The following is a 24306-nucleotide window of genomic DNA, read 5'->3' as shown; positions in this document are numbered from 1 at the left end:
GAAAACACAACAAAATCTAATCATACTGTCATCTCTTTACATTTTCACTTTAGCTTGATCAAGTTCCAGAAGATTTTGTTTGCTTCTTCTGAAAGACTATAGTCTATAAAACACAATCCATTAAAATACTTTAGTTCAATCAAAATAAGTATATGAGAGGTATAAAGACTTTTAAGTCCTGATGTTTGAAAACATATCCTATCCTTTAAAAAAATAAGATTTTTTTTTAATGCATAAAGAAACCAGTGGGGTAAAGAAGTAGGAAAGTCTACATGTAAAAAAACGACAGTAGACTATATCAACTGAAAGTACTATAATACAATTATTTTTGAGACATATCACATAAAAATATTATGTGTTAATTTTTTTTTTTTTTTTTGAGACAGTCTCACTCTGTCACCCAGACTGGAGTGCAGTGGTGCGATCTTGGCTCACTGCAACCTCCGCCACCCAGGTTCAAGTGATTTTCCTGCCTCAGCCTCCTGAGTAGCTGGGACTACAGGCATGTGCCACCACGTCTGGCTAATTTTCTATATTTTTAGTAGAGATGGGGTTTCACCGTGTTAGCCAGGATGGTCTCGATCTCCTGACCTCATGATTCACCCGCCTTGGCCTCCCAAAGTGCTGGGATGACAGGCGTGAGCCACCGAAACTGGCCTGTGTTAAAATTTTAAAAGCATGTCACGAAGTTTTATGTAAAGAAATGCAAAAGAGGGCTGGGCACAGTGGTTCATGCCTGTGATCCCAGCACATCAGGAGGCTGAGGCAGAAGGATCGCTTGAAGCCAGCCTCATCAACATAGAGAGACCCCATATCTATAAAAAAGAAAAAAAAAAAAAGCAAAACAAACAATGGTATGTCTTCTTTCTAAATCTGAGAATAATGTTAAGAAAGTAACTACAGGCATATCTCATTTTACTGCATTTTGCTTTATTGTGCTCTGCAGATAGTGCATTTTTTACAAAGTGATTTGTGGAAACCCTGCAGCGAGCAAGTCTATTAGCACATTTTTCCAATAGTGTGTGCTCACTTCATGTCTCTGTGTCACATTCTGGTAATTCTTACAATATTTCAAACTTTTTCATTATCATCATATCTGTTATGATGATCTGATCAGTGATCTTTGACGTTACTATTGTAATCGTTTTGGACACCACAAACCATGCCCATATTAGACAGCAAACTTAATTAATAAATGTTGTACTTGTTCTAATTGCTCCACCAACAGGCCATTTCCCTGTCTCTCTCCCTCTCTTCAGGCCTCCTATTCCCTAAGACACAATATTGAAATTAGGCCAATTAATAACCCTATGATAGCCTCTAAGTGTTCAACTGAAAGAGTTACAGATCTCACACTTTAAAGCAAAAGCTAGAAACGATTAAGCTTTGAGAGGAAGGCATGCCAAAAATGAGATAGGCCAAAAGTGAGCTCTCTTGTACCAATTAGCCAAGTTGTAAATGCAAAAGAGATGTTCTTGAAGGAAATTAAAGGTGATTCTTCATGCGCAAATGATAAAGTGAAACAGCCTTACTGCTGATGTAAAGAAAGTTTTAGTGGTCGAAATAGATCAAACACTTCCTTAAGCCACAACCTAATCCAGAGCAAGGCCCTAACTCTCTTCAATTCTATGAAGGCTAAATGAGGTGAAGAAGCTGCAGAAGAAAAATCTGTAACTAGCAGAGGCTGGGTTATGAGGTTTAAGGAAAGACATTGTCTCCATAACATAAAAGTGCAAGGTGAAACAGAATGTGCTGATGTAGAAGGTGCAGCAAGTCAGTTGGAAAGATCTAAGATAACTGATGAAGGTGGCTACATGAAACAACAGGTTTTCAGCTGGGCCAGTGGCTCACTCCTATAATCCCAGCACTTTGGAAGGCCTAGGCGAGAGGATCACTTGAGGCCAGGAGCTCAACACCAGCCTGGGCCACAATTAATCAATCAATAAACAAACAACAAACAAACAATGTAGACAAAACAGCTTTATAGTGGAAGAAGATGCCATCTAGGACTTACAAAGCTAGAGAGAAGTCAACACCTGGCTTCAAAGCTTCAAAGGATAGGTTGACTCTGTTTTTAGGAGCTAAAGTCAGCTGCCAACTTTAAGTTGAAACCAATGCTCATTGACCATTCCAAAAATACCAAGGCCCTTAAGAATTATGCTAAATCTATTTTGCCTGTGCTCTGTAAATGGAGCAACAAAGCCTAGATGACACCACATCTGTTTATACCATGATTTACTGAATATTTTAAGCCCACTGTTGAGATCTACTGCTCATGGGAAAAAAATATCCTTTAAAAATATTACTGCTCGGGGGAAGTGGGGGAGAGCATCAGGAAAAATAGCTAAATGCATGCCAGGCTTAATACCTAGGTGATGGGTTGATAGGTGCAGCAAACCATCATGGCATATGTTTACCTATGTAATAATTCTGCACATTATACACATGTATCCCAGAACTTAAATTAAAATATATATGAATAAATATTACTGCTCCCTGACAACACACCAAGTCACTCAAGAGCTCTGATAAAGATGCACAAGGAAAATAAACGTTGTTTTCATGCCTGATAACACAATATCCATTCTACATCCCATGGGGTAATTTTGGCTTTCAAGTCTTTTTATTTTAAACATATACTCTGTAAGGCTATAGTTGCCATAGGTAGTGATTCTTCTGATAGAGCTGAGCAAAGCCAATCAAAAAACCACCTGGAAAGAATTCACCATTTTAGATGCCATTAAGAACATTTTGGTTCAGAAGAGGAGGTATTGACATTTTTATCAATATTAACGAGAGTTTGGAAGAAGTTGATTCCAGTTCTTATGGATGACTTTGAGGGGTTTAAGACTTCAGTAGAAGAAGTAACTGCAGATGTGATAGAAACAGCAAAAGAACTATAATTAAACGTGGAACCTGAAGATGTGAATGAATTGCTGAAATCTCATGATAAAACTTGAACTGATGAGGAATTGCTTCATATGGATGAGCGAAGAAAATGGTTTCTTGAGATGGAAACTACTCCTGGTAAAGGTGCTGTTAACATTTTTGAAATGACAACAAAGGATTTAGAATATTTACATGAGCTTAACTGATAAAGCAGTGGCAGGGATTGAGAGGACTGATTCCAATTCTGAAAAAAGTTCTACTGTGGGTAAAGCACAACCAAACAGCATTGCATGCTGCAGAGAAATCTTTTGTGAAAGGAAGAGTTGAATCGATGTGACAAACTTCATTGTTATCTTATTTTAAAAAATTGCCGGCTGGGTGTGGTGGCTCGCACCTGTAATCCCAGCACTTTGGGAGGCTGAGGTGGGCGGGTCACTTGAGGTCAGGAGTTCGAGACCAGCCTGGCTAACATGGTGAAACTGTGTCTCTACCAAAAATGTAAAAAATTAGCTGGGTGTGGTGGCTGGTACCTGTAATCCCAGCTGCTTGGGAGGCTGAAGCAAGAGAATCACTTGATGTCGGGAGCCAGAGGTGCAACAGTGAGCCAAGATCACACCACTGCACTCCAGCCTGCGAGACAGAGCAAGACTCAAACACAAACACACACACACACACACACACACACACACAGAAATTGCCACAGCCACTCCAACCTTCAAGAACCACCAGCTTGTTCAGTCAGCAGCCATCAACATCAAGACAAAACCCTCCACTAGCAAAAAGATTACAACTCACTGAAGGCTCATATAATTGTTAGTATTTTTTTAAGCAATAAAGTATTTTTAAATTAAGGTATGTACATTTTTATACATAATGCTGTTGCATACTTAATAAATTACAGTATAGTGTAAACATTAATATGCACTGGGAAACCAAAAAATTTGCGTCACTTGCTTTATTATGATGTTTGCCTATTGCGGTGGTCTGGAACCAAACCCACAATATCTCAGAGGTATGCCTGAATATTTTCCTTTCTCCCAAGACAACTTGTAAATTGAAATCTCTGCCTAAGATGATTTAGGCCTTGGTCTTCGTGATCTGATGGAAAAGATGACTTTTCATAGCTTCAGCTTTGTTATTCTATAATCAGAATGAAAGAATAATCACCATATGAGAAATTTGTTCCTCTTAATTCTACTCAGCATTTTCCTAAAATTCTGTCTTTTCTCAAAATCCAAATTACAACCCCAGAGCTGGGATATGGTCTTAGCAATTTTGAATAAGAAATACCAATTTATCCAAACCAAAATTTTTCAACCTGCAGTCATTAGACTTCGCCAGAGCAAAGCTTTTGGCTATTTGCAACTTCAGGAAACTAATCTCACTGACTTCAGCTTCAGGGAAGATGAATTAGACATACTTTACCCTGTTTCTCCCACTAAGTATAACTCAGAATCCTGTACATTATATGGAGAAAAAAACAGAAGACTCTGAAAGGTGGAAAAAGGCAGACTGGGGACCCAACGAAACACACAGAGGTGTGTCTCTGGGATTTCCCTTTGCCTCATGTATCCTAGTCTTAAACCTGATGAACCAGTGACTGCAACAACCTGCCCAATTTCCACAGAACTCTACTGAGTGAAAAAAGCCAAACCCACAGGTTACATGCTATATGGTTATATTTTGAAATGACAAAATTATAGAAATGGAGAAGAAATCAGTGGTTATCGGGGTTAAGGAGAAGGGAAGCTGGTACGGCTATAAAAGGCCAACATGGGAGACCCTTGTGGTGTTAGAACTGTTCTGTATCTTCACTGTATCAATGTCAATATCCTAGTTCTGACATTGTCCTATAGTTTGGCAAGATGTTACCATTGGAGGAAGCTGGGTAAAGGATACACAGGATCCCTTTGAATTATGTCCTATGATTGCTTGTGAATCTCCGATTATTCAACATAAAGAGATTATTTTGTTTAAGTGACTTCTAATAAGCACCTTCTTAACTGGCACATTGAGATGGCTGAAACAAAAGAAAAAGTGCTGGATGTGTTACCCTTGTAATGCTTGTTTTGGATTTTTTTTTTTTGAAAAATCTATTTCCAACTTTAAGAATATTCTCTACAGCAAATATTCCCATAATCTTTTCTCAAGCTGGAGAAGAGAAATTCACATTATAAGAATTAGCCAGCGCAGCCTGGACACAGTGGCTCACACCTGTAATCCTAGCACTTTGGGTGGCCAAGGCAAGCAGATCGCCTGAGGTCAGGAGTTCCAGACCAGCCTGGCCAACATACGTGGCGAAACCCTGTCTCTACTAAAAATACAAAAATTAGCCAGGTATGGTAGCAGGCGCCTGTAATCCCAGCTACTTGGGAGGCTGAGGCAGGAGAATTGCTTGAACCCTTAGGAGGCGGAGGTTGCAGTGAGCTGAGATCACGCCACTGCACTCTAGCCTGGGCAACAGAGGGAGACTCCGTCTCGGGGGGAAAAAAAGAATTAGCCAGCACAATCACGAAACCTATTAGCTGATGATAAATTTTTAAAATGGTAGCTCAATAAATAGTCAGCTTTTAAATTTAGATATACTAGGCCAGACATGGTGGCTCACGCCTGTAATCCCAATACTTTCAGAGGCTAAGGGGAGCAAATCACTTGAGGCCAGGAGTTCGAGAACAACCTGGCCAACATGGCAAAACCCTGTGTCTACTAAAAATACAAAAACTAGTCGGGCATTGTGGCATGCACCTGTAAGCCCAGCTACTCAGCAGGCTGAGCCGAGATCATGCCACTGCACTCCAGCCTGGACACATAGCAAGACTCTCCTCAAAAAAAGAATAAATAAATAAATAAATATAGATATACTAAGTAATTTGACAACAAATATGGGGACCACTTTTACCAGAAACAATCAATAGTCCTCCTTCACTTCATGTATCTCCAGATAGATAGATAGATAAATAGATAGATAGATAGATAGATAGATAGATAGATAGATATTTTTTTTTTTTTGACTGAGTTTCACTCTTTTGTCCAGGCCAGACTGCAATGGCTCGATCTCGGCTCACTGCAACCTTCACCTCATGGGTTCAAGCGATTTTCCTGCTTCAGCCTCCGAAGTAGCTGGGATTACAGGCATGTGCCACCACGCCCGGCTAATTTTGTATTTTTTTAGTAGAGACGAGGTTTCACCATGTTGGTCAGGGTGGTCTCGAACTCCTGACCGCAGGTGATCCACCTGCCTTGGCCTCCCAGAGTGCTGGGATTACAGGCGTGAGCCACCACGCCTGGCCTCCACTCCTATATATTTGTTGGTCTTGATATATTTTCAGTTTTCATTTAGTTTGTATTTTTTTCTACAAATTTTATTTATGACCTTTATTTCTTATTTAGAAACAAGTGTTCATATATTTATTTATGATTTTAAAAAAGAATGAGACTTCTTCTATAACTGACACGGGCATACAGGACCTCTTTTTAGTACAAGTTGCTTTCTATATTTCAGCATTTAGCCTGAGAAAGCTGAACTATGTGAAGAGTCAGAACATACATCTCTCAAATTCTAAGAACAATTTTTTAATGCATGGCACCATCAAGAGGCAATAGCTTGTACTGCTATTATAAGAACAGAGGGTTTGCTCTCAAGAATATACTGCAATATAGAATTTCATGAAGACTTCAGCTCTGTTTCCCCAATATGAAGTCATTAGATTATTGCCAAATGCTAATTTTTCCTTCTCACTGCTTTTCTGCCCGTCTCTCCAAGTGAAGAAGAAAGAAAAAAGGTATGACAACTGTTTTTTTTTTTTTTACTCTCAGTTAATGGAGGACAATTGGCAGCCCAAAGCTGCTAATGATTAATTCCTTTAATATTTAATCAACATATACACACAGAGACACACACACACACACACATACATACATACACACACACACACACAAAGAGCAATTTGTAGAGAGAAAGTCCTTGCTTTATTCTCTAATGACCCAAGGTGATCTGATGACAGATAACATTTTTCTTTATATTACCCAGTGACAAAAATGTACTTACTTTATTTAGAAATAGTGCTGTTTACTTAGAGAATAGATTGCTTATTTAGGGAGTGGGTAGCATCGTCAATCTACTCCTGTGCTGTCAAATATATTATACCTAATTTCACCTGGATTTTTTTTTTTTTTTGCTTATCTTAACATAAAAAAATTTAAAATGACATTCATGGCTCACATCATATTTCTGAGCTAAATCTGATAAACCCTCCAAACAAGGTAGGAAAGTTAAAAAAAAAAAGGCAGAGAATTGACTGGCTATTTTAAACATTAGAGAAATTAAGAAAAGGCTCCACAGCAAAAATTCAGCTTAAGGCTTAGGCTGAATCTGAAGATTAAATCAACTTATGTACCTGCAAATGGCCATTTTAGCTCAGAGTATAGGAAGAGAGCCGTTGTTTCTCAAGATCCTTTCAAAAGTCTTGAGCCGCTAAGTTTATTGGGTTGGTAAACAAACTTCTCACCCCATTTGCAATTTAGCTGGCTTCTTCCAGCTAGTGCAGCCATTTTTTTTATAAATTAAAATTATACTCAGGATGTAGCAAACGGAAGGGCCACATCAGGAAGGAGATTCAAGTAAGACTGGAGGACAAAATAGTTTTCAATACTTAAGCTTGCCTTCACATTTCAAAGACATTCTTCTAAAAAAAAAAACAAAGATGAATACTATGACTAAGCAACAATAAGCATGCTCTTAACATTGTCCATTCTGCTATTCAAACAAAAAATATTGTCAAACTTATAATATGGCTCAACATAGCCAAAAAGGCCTGAATGCCCAACTTATTTTGGAGGGGTCAGGACTCACCAGGAAATAGAGACAGCAAGAAGCAAATAGAGAAGCAAAATCTACATGTGGAGTCACTTTGACCTGACAACGCTCACTAGTCTTGGGTTCCTAAACAATTTTTCCTAATTACAACATTAAATAATACCAACCTGTTTATTTTCTGGTCTTTAAAATAGCATCTGCATCTGACCACGTTTCAGAGATTAGAGAACATATAAATTTATTTTATAAAATACCAAAAATCCTTAAACAAATATGCTCAACTAGTCTTTTACTTAATTTTAGAAACATTAGATCTATGATCTGCTCAATGGTACACAAGCAAGACTCTCGGACCTGTAGCCTTGGTTTTTGTACGACCTTGGAGAGCACCAATTCTTACAAAGAATGCTAGAAAATTTTCAAAGTAAAGAAAAATAACTCTTTCATCTTTTTATTTTTAATTGAAAGTTGGAAAAGAATTTCCCCTTTCTGGAAGTAAAAAATAATGCATTTATACTGAGATCTCTTCATTTTTTGTATAGAGCTTCACTATTACCTAGAACTAAATGCTTATCATCTGGGAACCAGGGATGAAAACTACAGTCACAGATTAAGGAAACCCAGAATAAATGTCAAGAATGAGTATCAAAAACATTCAATTACTCTTTAAAAACATGTAAAGAATGCTTCCTATACGCTAGTCATCTGGCTAGGAGGTGCATCGATAGTGGTGAGCAAGATAGCCTCTTACTGATTAAAATTATATAGTTATAAAGTGCTTTCATGGGAGCTATAAGGACAAAACACCTTCAATGGTAGGAATTGCTGACCCAGATATTTCACATAACTATTGAATAGATATGTGATATTCACATAACTACCACAGAAACATTAATATGTGTCTTAAAAGAAAGCCAACCTTATTTTCAAGGAATCTATATGTAATGTAAAAATTTCATATGTGTGTAAAAAATCAGAAAACCTTACTCCATGATGCTTCATGACAGCTGGTATCACATTACAACATGTTTGAGAAATAAGTATCAATGTGGCCCTGCATAGTTCTAAATGGCAACAATGCTATTTACCAAGGCACTACAGACGACCATCACCAGCCAGAAAGAAAATATTGGATGGCTACAATGCAATTCGTGGGAATCCACCGGTTCTCCACAAAAGAACACAGATGCTTTTGGCAACGTAACCAGATGAATACTCTTAAAAGCATCAGGGTTTGCTTTCATTTTTTAATTTTCTCCTTTTCTTCTGAAAATGACTTTCACTGCCTTGGACCATAAAAAGCTCTAGACGGCCATCACTACCTCTGGACTACTTGGAGGAAGGCAGGTGTCAAATAGGATGAATACAAGAATACCCTACTTTATAATGACTTTTCTAACCTCTAGAACAGCAGTCTGCTGTTTTGGCAACAGGATTGGTCTCATGGAAGACAGTTTTTCCATGGACATGGGGGAGGGATGGTTTCGGGATGATTCAAGCACATTACATTTATTGGGCACTTTATTTCTATTATTATTACACTGTAATGTGTAATGAAATAATTATATAACTCATCATAATGCAGAATCAGTGGGAGCCCTGAGCTTGTTTTCCTGCAACTAGATGGCCCCACCTGGGGGTGATGGGAGACAGTGACAGATCATCAGGCATTAGAATCTCATAAGGAGCGCGCAACCCAGATCCCTCACATGCGCAGTTCACAGTAGTGTTCATGCTCTTTTGAAAATCGAATGCCACCACTGATCTGACAGGAGTTGGAGCTCAGGCAGTAATGTGAGTGATGGGGAGTGGCTGGAAATACGAATGAACCTTTGCTGGCTCACCGCTCACCTCCTGCTGTGCGGCCCCATTCCTAACAGGCCACAAACACTACTGGTCTGTGGCCCATGGCCCGGGGGTTGGTGACCCATGCTCTAGAACATCTAATTTGTCAAGGAATTAGCATCCCAGTCCTCTAGCAACACCTTATCCATTAATGTCCTCTACTTGAAACATAGCTCAGAGTGAGGAAGTTAAAATGACCACCAACCAGTCCAAATGGATGTCACAAGGTCTATGAACTGAAGTGCACACACTTCATGTGCTCAGGACCTCCTTGAGACCTCACTTGTACTTAGTCACTCTTAGTTCACAACATTTCAAATCAAGGCTTGATAACTGGTTTCTAAGATCATAAAAAATGAAAAGGCTGGTAAAAATGACCAAAGCATGAATTGGCAGCTGAGAGCAAAACCAAAAAAGAAAAATTATTTTTTTTAAAAAGGAACAAACTAAACATCTCAAATAGCACAGCAGCTGGAGGTTATTTAATACGGACTCAAAGTGGATTATTTACCTCATTAATAGGCCCTTGGAGATACATAATTACAGTTTGATCTTTAGTACTCAGTAAAACTACCTTGAGTTTTCAAATAAAGATTGAACACATAAAAAAAAATCCAGGTGGAACACTAGTATAATCACAGCTGACCTAAAAATATTACAGACATTATGCTTAGTGAACCAGCTTTACCCCACCTGGTTTCCTCATTCATGAGTTGAAGAAATCTTTGGCATCTTTTCATTCTTCATTTATATAAGAGTTGCGTTTACTTTTTGAAAATTATGCTTTGACAATTTGGAGGTCCTAATAAAATGTGCAAGTGACTCACTCTATCCAGTCAATTAAATTGCACTGCCCATGAAGTGTATCTCATGGGCTGGATGCCCAGACACATCTTTTCTTGGCTTCTGAGGTAAATCACAAATGGCAGTAGAACATCACCTTCACTGACTCGCTAATCTCTTTAGTTTTTGTTTTACTGAGTCTGTCTTAGTTTTTGTTTGTAATCCTTGGCCAAGTTTCACTGGGGTTCTGGTTTGCATACAACTGACAGTTATCTCCATTGGTGGCAGCCATGACTAGGAATCTGATTTCACGATCTGACCACGTGGTGAGTTGTCAGGTAGAATCGGAATCCAGTCTTGGTCAGGTGAGAGGTGACAGAGTATTTGTTTGTTGTTGTTGTTGTTTATAATTTGTTTGTTTTACTATTTGTGTACTCAGATCAGGAATATATTGTGTGCCTGATGGAAAAGCAATCAGTCTTTTGAGATCTGGAAAGGTGAGATTTTGTGTTCTAGTGTTCACTTTTGATCTGTAATTGGAGCTGTAGGACTTATGCCATAAACCTCTCATCTGTCTCTCTACCTGGGGGCAGGGTGGGGAACACTGTGTGTAGGTGAAATATTTTTCTATCTCCCGAGGATAATAATAAATTAGAGAAGGCCTACTGTTCTGATTGGTTTACAGAGATTAACAAGTAGTTAGATAAATCTAACATTCCCAGAATTTCAAGTACTTTCTTGAAATAAATTTTGTGAAATTCTAATGCTTTGAATGTGCTTTTTTTAATGATGGGTCTCACTCTGCCACCCAGGCTGGAGTTCAGTGGCATGATCATGGCTCACTGCAGCCTCAATCTCCTGAGCTCAATCAACACTCCCACCTCAGCCTCCCAAGTAGCTGGGACTACAGGTGTGCACCACCACACCCAGCTAATTTTTATATTTTTTGTAGAGACAGGGTTTTGCCATGTTGCCCGGGCTGGTCTCAAATTCCTGGACTCAAGTGATCCTCCCACCTTGGCCTCCCAAAGTGCTGGGATTACAAGTGTAAGCCACCTCACCCAGCCTAACTGTGCTCTCTTAAAAAAAAAAAAAAAAAAAGACCTGATTTGATAATTTAGTTTTAAAAACAGCTATAGGGACACATGTTCTCAGGCTCTCCTGGGGCTGTGTCATGGGTAAATATAACTTTTAAGAAAAAAATAATTTTAAAAACAACAACAAAACAGCTATACATCTTTTCCTTGTTTCATCAGTGTACAGTATAATCACATTTTTTAAAAAAATTTGAATGTTTTATGATGAAGAGATTAGTTTACCTGAACTTTTAAACTGTCTTATATTAGTTTGCTAAAAACATAAGCTAAGATTACTTCCATAAAATTAAGAAATATAAACTTTGTGCTCACCTAAACTGAACTATAACTGTGACAAACCTTTGTAGAACTAAAATGCAGTTATCTCTATTGAAATGACAGACTGATCTTGGAGAAATCAGCCTATGCTTGTAAAAGGCAGTACCAATCTGCCCACGGAACAGAGATTAGTATCTTACAAGTGTAACTTCCTGAGCTTTGCACTGATTGGAATATATTCTTGCAAAGAGTTTTCTTCATTTTTGAATGATTTGAGGTTTCTTGCTCATCATAAAATAATCTATTGCCATTTTATTAAGTAGCCAAACCACAAACATTCACTACTCTCAGGTATACACAATTCTTTATTACTCAAGTGACAAAATATCTGATTTTGCCTTCAAGATCAGGCAGACCCTAAATACAGAAAAAAAATAAAATTTCCAAGATATCTATTCTTGAACTACTTTTAGGTTTTCCCAGAGAATCTCTGGGCAATCACAAAGATTTGTCTTTAATTTTACAAAAAGAAAGAGGCTAGAAATAATTAGGTTTGTTCACTGTGCCCCTAAAAATTTCTCAAATCAAATGAGAAAGTCGCCCTTCCTTAAGATAATTTTGTACAGGTAAAATAATATTTTTAATATTATAAGTAATGTTCAAAGATTGGGTACTTTACAGAAAGGCTCTGAATATATGTCAGTGCCCTCACTCTCTGTAATATGTTCTTAAAAAACTGATTTAAAGGATTTTAACTCTCCTTCATGCTGATATTGTTTGTTAAATTAACCATAAATAACCATAGCCACTTAACTCTTACATTCACCAAGTGTTCTCTACTTTCCCCGTGAGCTTGCCTACAAAATACAATATCTCGTTAATGAAGAAAAGACAGTTTTAGAACCTTGTGGACAGAACTTTACCAGGTATTCTTAACCCTTAATATTTCAAAGAATTGCATAGACAAAAATGAGACATTACTAGACAGCTAAATCAGATTTTCAGGACTTTTTAGTCTCTAAATAGATGACTTCATGAAACCAAATTAAGAGGCTAAGATACAGAGGAATAAGAATTAATTACTTAGAAGTGATTGAATTGATAATAAAAAATGAATTTCTAAATGTGGATATGTGTTTTGGAATATTACTAGTATTATTTTTAATGTTCTATTTTTTCAGGGGAAAAACCCTTTGGCATTCATACTGCTCTATCTCTAATCCTCTATTCAGCTAACTCTGATTTTGCAAACTAAATGAAATATTATTTTAATGGTAAATTGTTCTCACTGATCTCTCAGAATTCAGGAAGTAATTTGAGTCACTTTACTTTTTAATGGCAATATCATCATTTGCATAGGCTTGATAAGAATCCATCATCCCTTTTACCACAATGCAGTCAAACAAATAGACCATGCAACCAAGATCAAGTCTAGAATGTCAAATTTAAAAATAAGCCTCATTTCAACAGATACAATAAGCCCACTATCAAAGAAAAAATATATAACTTCATATTTAGAGCAATATCCACAAAGCTCTCCCAAGAAGTCAAAACTGTTTATGACTTAACGGGCCCAACCTTACAGGCAGTAGAGAAGGTCACTTCCTGGATTGCCAAGAACCATATCAGATTTGGAAAATCTGGAGGAAAGAGAAATTCACCAACACTTAGAGATGCTGAAAATGAAACCTAGCAGAGATGAAGTTCTTGAATTTGGTTGCCTATCCTTGGAATAGAAGAGCAAATAGAAGCATTTAAGGAAGATGTCCGGAGTAATGGAAGCCATTAAAAATGCTCTCCCAGATTTCTTGATAAGTTGTCGGATAGAAGTTAATATTCTGGCTTTATAAATAATAGTTGCTCTGCATGGTATAGCATTATATTTGCTGTCCATGTACAAGATTTTTGTATGCTAATTTAAACATCTTCTGAATTTCTGTCAATGAAGCAAACCCAAACACAATGCCATTCTGTGACCATCAACAGTCTGCAGAGATTATTTATGATAATAAAGAGGAATGTCACACTGAGTACTGTGTAACTGACCCACTCAAAGACTATCTAAATTCTCTAAGGGTATGCACATTTGTTTTCATTCACTGTTGTCAGTTAGGGTATTTGAAAACTCTGTAAGAACAGACATCAGCTTATCAAAAACTATGAGTGATGCAAATCATTACTGCTCTAAAATGTCAAACATATTTCCTTCTGGATGGATGCAAATGGTTTCTGTCCATTATAATCCAAAGGTTACAACAGGGGTGTCCAATCTTGGGCCACACTGGAGAAGAATTGTCTTGGGCCACACATAAAATACACTAACGATAGCTGATGAGCTTTAAAAAAAGGCAAAAAAAATCTCATAATGTTTTAAGAAACTTTGAGTTTGTATTGGGTGGCATTCAAAGCCATTGTGGGCCTTGTGCGGCCCAAAGGCCACAGGTTGGACAAGCCTGGGTTACAATTTTATTGTCCTATAGGGTATTAACCAGTTTTGTGATTCAAAAATCATATTCTAGAATATTTTAGCAACTAAAATACTTCTGATAATCCTACTGTGTTGTTGTAAATCAGCTTTACTATCCTGCAGCTTCTCTCGTTAAGGAAATCATGAATCAAAAACGAATCAAAGTAATCTCTCACAGGTATTCATTCTAAGAGGAAAACCTGTGCTTAAAAGAGAATGGAAAAATGTAGTTGTTTGTTCTCATTCATTGGTGAGACTCTCAAGGGATGTTTTCCCCTGTCTTCTTATTTTCAATATTTCAACAATAAGTATAAATTCATTTTAAATGGAAAAAGACAACTCAATAGATCTTGTGAGTATGTGTAGTTTGGAATCACTGTACGTGCTAAGAATCAGACCTAAAGATAGTAAGGTTGTGTATGAACAGTGTGGAGAAAAGCTGAGCACCACTGAGGCAACTCCAACTTTCTTTTTTTTTTTTTTTTTTTTTTTGAGATGGAGTCTTGCTCTGTCACCTGGGCTGGAGTGCAGTGGTTCGATCTCAGCTCACTGCAACCTCCACCTCCTGGGTTCAAGCGATTCTCCTACCTCAGCCTCCCAAGTAGCTGGGATTACAGGCACCCGCCACTACGCCCAGCTATTGGCAACTCCAACTTTCCAGACAACTTGCTATAGAGACAAATTCACTACCTAATTCTTGGTGAGTCATGATTTCACTGACTACTTCTCTCATAACCATACACAAGCAAATTTAATGATATAAATAATACAAGTCAGCATTTCCTCACAGTCTTAAAGAGAAGTTTGTAAGACTCAGAAATTTCATAAAATTCGCAACTCCTCTGTTATGTTTTTAAAGAATTTATACTTGTGAGAAGTCCGCAGAGCAACTAAATTAACATTAATTCCTGGAGGCCTTCAAGATAGCCAAACATGCCTATTAATAATGATATGGGAAGAAGAAGGATAGCAGGAGAGAAGAGAAAGACAGCAGCTGTGGCTGGTGAACATGAATATCCTATATTCCCACATATCCTGGAGTCCATCTCCAAGGCTGCCCTGTAGATGCTGGTTAATGAAACAGTGAGGTCAATCACTGTTGAGATGAAGATTACCAATCGCTCCATCTCCTGCTCCCTGAGTCTTTCCTCCCTCTGCCGCCGGTGATAATCCATCAGGTCATCACGTCCTGAAATGGAGCTAATACTGCTTTTCCGTTCCCGAAGGACAGGCTGGGGGGTTCCTGACGCCTGTCTGAGGCTTTCCAAATCAGCCTCATCAAATTCCACAGATCCACAAGAGAAGTTCCTCCTGGTCGCAAAAACTCTGTCTGACTCTCCAGCAAGAAGTGAATGACTCGGGTTTGTCCCCACATATGAAGCCCGATCAAAGTCATCAGAGGCACAGGAGGAGGTGGAGGCCAGAAGCATCTTCCGAGCCACTCGTGGACTGGCAGGGACAGTGAGGGTAGAACTTACATAAGGATTGCCTTCAGAAGCAGAGGTTTTATAGGGTAAAGCCCCTGAGCTCAAAGAAGAAAAATTAAGGTAATTGTCATTGTCTATTATGCTATGAGGTAGATCTTTTTCCCCAAGTTTTGTTCGTTTGGAATTGCCCAGAGAGTTTCTTGGAGGCAAGCTGAGAGGTGTCAGCTGGTTCTCTGTGGCTCTGTACAACCTGGGAAGTGATCGGCTGTAAGCTCCCATGTGACTCAGGCTGCTGCTGGAGTACTTCCTAGTTCTCAAATTGATGTTTTCAGATGCAAGCTCCTTGTGTCTAGTTAACTTGGGTTGAAGCGTCAGGCTGTCCTGAATGCTCATTTTCCTGGCTTGCTTTGGGCTTGAAGGCATGCTTGCAGCTCCCGATCTGCTGATAGGAGGCGGGCCAGCATCATTCAGGGAACTTCCATTCCACATGGCCAGGAGCGAGCCAGATGCCTTCCGACCTTCCAGCCCTCCAAGAAAGTAGACATTGTCATGCGATTTATTCCTTAAGCTATATTTGGAATAGGGAGGCTTCTCTGAGAGCCTCAAGGCCCTTTCACTGTCCCGGCCAGTATAATGATCAAAGTCTGCTCTTCCAAGTGGATATCCACTGAGGGAGGATGTAGTGTTGAGTAAAGGAGTTGGAGGTTTCATAGAAATATTTTTGTCAGTTCCATCATAAGAGAACTGCTTGCTTCCCTGGATTTTGGCTAAGGAGGGGCTGCTTCTGACACTGGTTCCCAAAGGAGAAGGGCTTCTCTTTGCAGGCACAGGTTGTGAAAGGGTTAAATAGGAGCCAGAATAGTCTCCATTGGCTTTAAATCTCAGACTGGAAGAGTATTTCTTTGGGCTGAGGCTCTCCATCATGTTTTGGGAATCGTTCTCAACAGAATGCACCACAGAGTCTTCCTCTAAGCTACCATTTTGTAAATCTAGCTCCTTTTGTATGTAGCTATGCTCTTCCATAATCTTGCTGGAATCTGTAAAGAAATAAAAGAGAAAATTTTGCCTTAAAAAAGATTTTAAAAGAAAAACCCCTTGTTAGGCCTACATCTGAACAAATAATCTTGCAGTCTGACCTAATGCAACTAACACAAACTCAGTTTTACTAAAAAACCTGTTAAAACCATACAGCAAATTAAAGGAGAATAAAGATCATTGATCTGAGATAATTTATGTACAAAAGAAAAATAAAAGGACAGCAATGACATTTGAGCGAAACAAATCCCTAACCAAGTAAAGGTGCAGGATTAGGCCGGTATATAAAAAAGACAATTTCTCCTTAATGTTCTGGCCCTTTAAGGAACACCTGCTTCCCTAGTGACTACCTAATGCCCAAAGGCATAATGCAATGGACTTTCCTATAGCTGTCTCTGCTAGAATCATTAACTGTTCAGAAATAAAGTCCTGAGGAAACAAAATTCACATTTGGGCAGAGAAAGAAAAGTTTACATTAGACACTGATCAATAAAATGAGGGTTAGAAGATGGTTCTTTAAACGAGGGCTCTGGGAGTTACCTTCTCAACAAAAAGACTTAAAGCTCCTTTAGGCATCAGAGGCAGGTAATAACAAAGAAAAGGGTATTCCACCAATTACTGACACATGGTTGGGATGGTATATTTAAAAACTTGAAACTGTTACATCCTTTAAATTTTCTAGTACCCCAAATGCACTATGCTCATCCTTGCAAATTCTCTCCTCTAGCAGAAACAACTATCAGGACCTAGTCACTCTTTCAGGGACAGATCAGGATTCTATCTTCTACCATTAAAATTTTTAAGAAAATATGTTTTGAACCCTGGTTTGAACAATGTTAACTTAAAAAACTAAAGTTTTAGCCTATGAAAATGTCTTTGAATTACAAATTATTACTGCAAATGGGAAGGCTTATAATTCCACCCGATAAAAAAAATTTTCTTAGAGTATCAGCAAAGGGAAAATACAGTTTAAACATTGTCATTGAACTCATGAACCACTATAACTGTCCTCCAACCCTTAGGCACATCAGACACTAATTATGACATCTCTGGTCTATATGTAAACGTATCACATATGGTTAGTAATGGTTTCATAATGTGGTTGTCTCTGCAACTAGGCCACAAGTTTAAGGAAGAGGTTATGTCTAGTATTTTTATCTTCCACCCCTCTAGCTCTTGTTGTCCTATAGGTGAGAAACTCAATGAACATAAGCTTTCCATTTTAATCAAAGCCTTCCTCACCCTCACTCCCTCTCAGCCATGGATTAAGGACCTTCACCCTGTTGCTCAGCTTCACACACTTTGTGAGCAAATTCAGGCAGCCTAGTAAAGAGCTGCTTCTTTATCCAGGAGGCCAAGAAACAGTCTGGCTGCATAAATCCTGGTGATGGGCCAGGCGCCCAACTGCCCATAAAGGTGCCTTGGGCTCCTTCTCCTCTAACCCAAAGCCCTGCCCAGATAGATACAAACATAATTTATACATAGATACAAACATAAGTTTTAAATGTACCTCAAAAAAAAAATGAAGTTTCTTCATTATATTTGGCTCCCAGCTGGGATCTAGTCCTGCCATCTAGCTCTTGGTAAGGCTTTCATTTCCTCCGGGACAGTGCCTTTTCTGCCTCCAAGACAAATACTCTTCTCAGCAGGTGTCTACTGCTATCAATTCTGGTTTCAAAAGCAACACCAGCCTGGTTTGAGAAATATCTTACCATGCTCGCTTAGAAGACTGAAACTGAGACTCCTCTATTCTGAACTAACATCACCTCTTGTTGGCTTACCATACTGAAATTCCAGAAAGCCTTGGACAATTCTCTCAAGTTAAATATTTTGGAATTGAAAAAACAAGGAAATAGATGGATCCTGAGGACATTACAGTGTTATTTATTAGAATGGGAAAATACCATAAATGCCAAGTAATAGGGAAAAAATTAGATAAGCTATAATACATCATGAGACAATATTATACAATCATTGAAAATCATATTTTGAAGTACATTTTATAGCATAAAAAGTACATTCATAAAATGTTAAGTTAGTTTTAAAAAACATATATATAATCAGAGCAGCTCTTTTACAGACACCCACCCACACACATGGATTATACACATACAGGTATATTTCTGTATATAATACAATGAGTGCCGTTTTCTTATACAGTTGACTCTTGAACAACACAGGCTTGAACTACATGGGTACATTTACCCATGCAAAATTTTTTTCAATAAATATACTGGAAAATTTTTTGGAGATTTGCAATAATTTGAAAAAACTAACTGTGTAGCCTAGAAATACTGAAAAAAAAAAAAAAGAAAAGTGAGGTATGTGATGAGCATTAAATATTTGTGGCTACTAGTCTATTTCATCATTTACAACCATAAAATATACACAGATGTCTTATGAAAAGTAACACAGACTATACATGATGCCATTCTCAGTACAGAGAAATGTAAACAAACATAAAAATATGATATTATATCATGGTTGCATAAAATTAACTGTAGTACATACTATACTACTGTAATAATTTTGTGGGCACTCCCTGTTGCTACTGAAGTGAACTCAAGTGTTGCAGGTATTCACTGAAAACGCCATGTGATGCTAATCATCTCCGCATGAGCAGTTCATCTCTCCTGTAAATTTAATATTGCAGTAATAAGTTATATCTCATTGTTCTCAAGTATTTTTAACACATTTTATGTAATACTATACACGCTGCATCACCATGGGACCCATACGAAATGCCACTAGTGATGCTGGAAGTGCTCCCAGGAAGCAGAGACAAGTCACGACATTGCAAGAAAAAATTGAATTGTCTGATATGTACCAGAGATTGAGGCCTGCAGCTACAGTTGCCTGCCATTTCAAAATAAATGAATCCAGCATAAGGACCACTATAAGAAAAGAAAAGGAAAATTGTCAAGTTGTCACTGCAGCTATGCCAGCACGTATGAAAATTTTATACTTTTTGTGAAATAACTTTGAGTCTCACAGTGAAAATGCACATTTTAAGTGGGCACAGGATTGCTATAAAAAAAGGCACACCTATAGACTCTAATAAGATTCAAGAAAAGGCAAAATCATTACATGACAACTTAAAGCAAAAGGAGGTAAGGAATCTAAAGGTGGGTAATTTAATGCCAGCAAAGGATGGTTTGATATTTTAGAAACAGATTTGGCAGAAAAAATAGCAAGATAACAGGAGAAGCAACTTCTGCTAACCAAGAGGCAGCGGATAAGTTCCCGGACACCATATAAATTCCCTGAGGAGAAAGGATATCTTCCTGAACAGGGTAGTTTCATTGCTTTTATTTATTTATATATTTTTTAATCAATTCCCAAGCACTTGGATGAACAGGTTTTTAACGCAGAAAAAATTTGCCCAATCTTGAAAAAAAAAAAAAATGCCACAAAGGACATTTACTAGTAAGAAGAGAAGCGAGCACCAGGATTTAAGGCAGCAAAGGACAGACTTACTCTACCACTTTGTGCATACGCAGTCATGGTTATGACCGCAACTGTCCTCTATAAAGCTGCTAACCCTGAGCCTTCAAAGGAAAACATAAATACTAGTCTTTTAGTTGTACCACAAGAAGGCTTGGACAATGAGAGCTCTTTTCCTGGACTGGTTCCACTGATGCTTTGTCCCTGGAGTCAGGAAGTACTTTGCCAGTAAGAAACTGCCTTTTAAAGTTCTTTTGACATTAGACAATGCCTCTGGCCACTCAGAACTCCATGAGTTCAACACCAAAGGCATCAAAGTGGTCTACTTGCCCCCAAACACATCTCTAATTCTGCCTTTAGATCAGGGGGTCCTAACGACCTTTCAGGCTCATTATGGTACCCTATGGAAAGCACTGTCAATGCTATGGTAGAGAACCCTGATAGAGAGAAACGCATAAAAGCCTGGAAATATTACCCTATTGACAACACCATCATTGTTATAGAAAAGGCCATGAAAGCCATGGAGCACAGAATAATACATATCTGCTGGAGAAAACTGTGTCCAGATGTTGTAAATGAGTTCAAAAAATTTACAACACAGCCAGCCAAGAAAATCACCAAAGAGACTGTGGAAGTGGCGAAAAAAAAAAAAAGGCAGTGGGTGAAGGGTTTCAAGATATGGGTCTTGAAGAAATTCAAGAGCTAATACACCACACAAGAGGAATTAACAGAGGACAACTTAATAGAGAAAAGTGCTTCTAAACCACTGTCAGATGATGAAGAAGATATAGAAGAAGCAGTACCAGAAAACAAACTGACATTACACAATCTGGCTGAAGGGTTCAGATTATTCAAGACTGCTTTTGCCTTCTGTTACAACGTGGACCCTTCTATGATACAGGCACTGAACTATAGCAAATGGCTGAAGAAGGATTGGTCCCATAAAAAAACATTTTTAGAGAAATAAAAAAAGTAAAGTTTCCTTTCTGTAAAGTTACGCTTTACAAAAAGGTGTAAAGTTACACAAGTGTGCCTGCCTCTCCTGCCTCCCCTTCTACCTCCTCCACTTCTGCCTCTGCCACCCTGGAAACATCAAGACCAGCTCCTCCTCTTCCTCCTCCTCAGCCTACTCAACATGAAGACGAAGAGGATGAAGACCTTCATAATGATCCACTTCCACTTAATAAATAGTAAATATAAAACTATACTTTCAGGGATCATTTCTATACTTCATTACTAGAGAAGTTTCTCTGAATGTATAGAGTATCAACTTCTACACAAATAAACTAGAAAATCTAGAAGAAATGGACAAATTTCTGGACACATACACACTCCTAAGACTAAACCAAGAAGAGATCGAACCCTGAATAGACCAATAACAAGTTCTGAAATTGAGGCAGCAATTAGTAGCCTACCAACCAAAAAAAGTCCAGGACCAGATGGATTCACAGCCGAATTCTACCAGAGGTACAAAGAGGAGCTGGTACCATTCCTTCTGACACTATTCCAAACAATAGAAAAAGAGGAAATGCTCCCTAACTCATTTGATGAGGCCAGCATCATCCTGACACCAAAACCCGGCGGAGACACATCAAAAAAGGAAAATTTCCGGCCAACATCCCTAATGAACATCAAAGCAAAAATCTTCAATAAAATACTAGAAAACCAAATCCAGCAGCACATCAAAAAGCTTATCCACCATGATCAAGTTGGATTCATCCCTGGGATGCAAGGCTGGTTCAACATATGCAAATCAATAAATGTAACACATCACATAATCAGAACCAATAATAAAAACCACATGATTGTCTCAATAGATGCAGAAAAGGCCTTTGACAAAATTCAACAGCCCTTCATGCTAAAAACTCTCAATAAACTAGGCACTGATGGAACGTATCTCAAAATAATAAGAGCTATTTATGACAAACCCACAGCCAATATCATACTGAATGGACAAAAACCAGAAGCATTCCCTTTGAAAACCAGCACAAGACAATGATGCCTTCTCTCACCACTCCTATTCAACATAGTATTGGAAGTTCTGGCCAGGGCAATCAGGCAACAGAAAGAAATACAGGGTATTCAATTAGGAACAGAGGAAGTCAAATTGTCTCTGTTTGCAGATGACATGATTATATATTTAGAAAACCCCATCATCTCAGCCCAGAATCTCCTTAAGCTGATAAGCAACTTCAGCAAAGTCTCAGGATACAGAATCAATGTGCAAAAATCACAAGCATTCCTATACACCAATAACAAAGAGCCAAATCATGAGTGAACTCCCATTCACAACTGCTACAAAGAGAATAAAATACCTAGGAATCCAACTTACAAGGGATGTGAAGAACCTCTTCAAGGAGAACTACAAACCACTGCTCAAAGAAATAAGAGACGCAAAGAAATGGAAAAACGTCCCATGCTAACGGATAGGTATAATCAATATCGTGAAAATGGCCATACTGCTCAAAGTAATTTATAGATTCAATGCTATCCCCATCAAGCTACCATTGACTTTCTTCACAGAATTGGAAAAAACTACTTTAAATTTCATATGGAACCAAAAAAGATCCCGCATAGCCAAAACAATCCTAAGCAAAAAGAACAAAGCTGGAGGCATCACGCTACCTGACTTCAAAGTATACTACAAGGCTACAGTAACCAAAACAGCATGGTACTAGTACCAAAACAGATAGACCAATGGAACAGAACAGAGACCTCAGAAATAACACCACCCATCTACAACCATCTAATCTTTGACAAACCTGAGAAAAACAACCAATGGGGAAAGGGCTCCCTATTTAATAAATGGTGTTGGGAAAACTGGCTAGCCATATACAGAAAGCTGAAACTGGATCCCTTCCTTACATCTTATACAAAAATTAACTCAAGATGGATTAAAGACTTAAATGTAAGACCTAAAACCATAAAAACCCTAGAAGAAAACCTAGGCAATACCATTCAGGACATAGGCATGGGCAAAGACTTCATGACTAAAACACCAAAAGCAATGGCAACAAAAGTCAAAATTGACAAATGGGATCTGATTAAACTAAAGAGCTTCTGCACAGCAAAAGAAACTATTATCAGAGTGAACGGGCAACCTACAGAATGGGAGAAAATTTTTGCAATCTACCCATCTGACAAAGGGCTAATATCCAGAATCTACAAAGAACTTAAACAAATTTACAAGAAAAAAACAACCCTATCAAAAAGTGGGCAAAGGATATGAACAGACACTTCTCAAAAGAAGACATTCATGCAGCCAACAAACATACGGAAAAAAAAGCTCATCATCACTGGTCATTAGAGAAATGCAAATCAAAACAACAATGAGATACCATCTCATACCAGTTAGAAAGGCACTCATTAAAAAGTCAGGAAACAACAGATGTTGGAGAGGATGTGGAGAAATAGGAGCACTTTTACACTGTTGGTGGGAGTGTAAATTAGTTCAACCATTGTGGAAGACAATGTGGTGATTCCTCAGGCATCTAGAACTAGAAATACCATTTGACCCAGCAATCCCATTACTGGATATATACCCAAAGGATTATAAATCATTCTACTATAAAGACACATGTAAATGTATGTTTATTGCAGCCTTGTTCACAGTAACAAAGACTTGGAACCAACCCAAATGCCCATCAATGATAGACTGGATAAAGAAAATGTGGCACATATACACCATGGAATTCTATGCAGCCTTAAAAAAGGATAAGTTCATGTCTTTTGCAGGGACATGGATGATGCTGGAAACCATAATTCTCAGCAAACTAACACAAGAACAGAAAAGCAAACACCGCATGTTCTCACTCATAAGTGGGAGTTGATCAATGAGAACAGATGGACATGGGGAGGGGAATATCACACACCATGGCCTGTTGGGGTGTGGGGGGCTAGGGGCACGATAGCATTAGGAGAAATACTTAATGTAGATGACGGGTTGATGGGTGCAGCAAACCACCATGGCACATGTATACCTATGTAACAAACCTGCATGCTCTGCACATGTACCCCAGAACTTAAAGTATAACTTAAAAAAAGTAAATACATTTTCTCTCCATTATGAACATCTTAATAACCTCTTTTCTCTAAATTACTTTATTATAATATAGTATATCATACATATAAAATATGTGTTATTTTGTATTAAAATATGTGTTAATTGGCTTTGTTATTAGTAAGGCTTCTGGTCAATGGTAAACTAACAGTAGTTAAGTTTTGGGGGAGTAAAAAGTTATATGC

At 38.2% G+C, this 24306-nt stretch overlaps 1 protein-coding gene across 18 annotated transcripts in view; it reads right to left on the bottom strand.

The window, feature by feature from the left end:
• PHLDB2 (pleckstrin homology like domain family B member 2) overlaps window positions 1-24306 on the bottom strand; it is a 240953-nt gene that overhangs the window by 75079 nt on the left and 141568 nt on the right. For all 18 annotated transcript variants that reach the window (XM_054480718.2, XM_063661609.1, XM_063661610.1 and 15 more), the window contains one exon: window positions 15271-16619. In XM_054480718.2, coding sequence (XP_054336693.1) covers window positions 15271-16619 — 1349 coding nt within the window. The remainder of the gene's footprint in view (window positions 1-15270; window positions 16620-24306) is intronic.

This window comes from Pongo pygmaeus, chromosome 2 (genome assembly GCF_028885625.2).
Source record: "Pongo pygmaeus isolate AG05252 chromosome 2, NHGRI_mPonPyg2-v2.0_pri, whole genome shotgun sequence".
NCBI classification, from domain to species: domain Eukaryota; kingdom Metazoa; phylum Chordata; class Mammalia; order Primates; family Hominidae; genus Pongo; species Pongo pygmaeus.
Note: the sequence above shows the minus strand (reverse complement) of the source record. Positions and strands in the feature narration are given on the sequence as shown.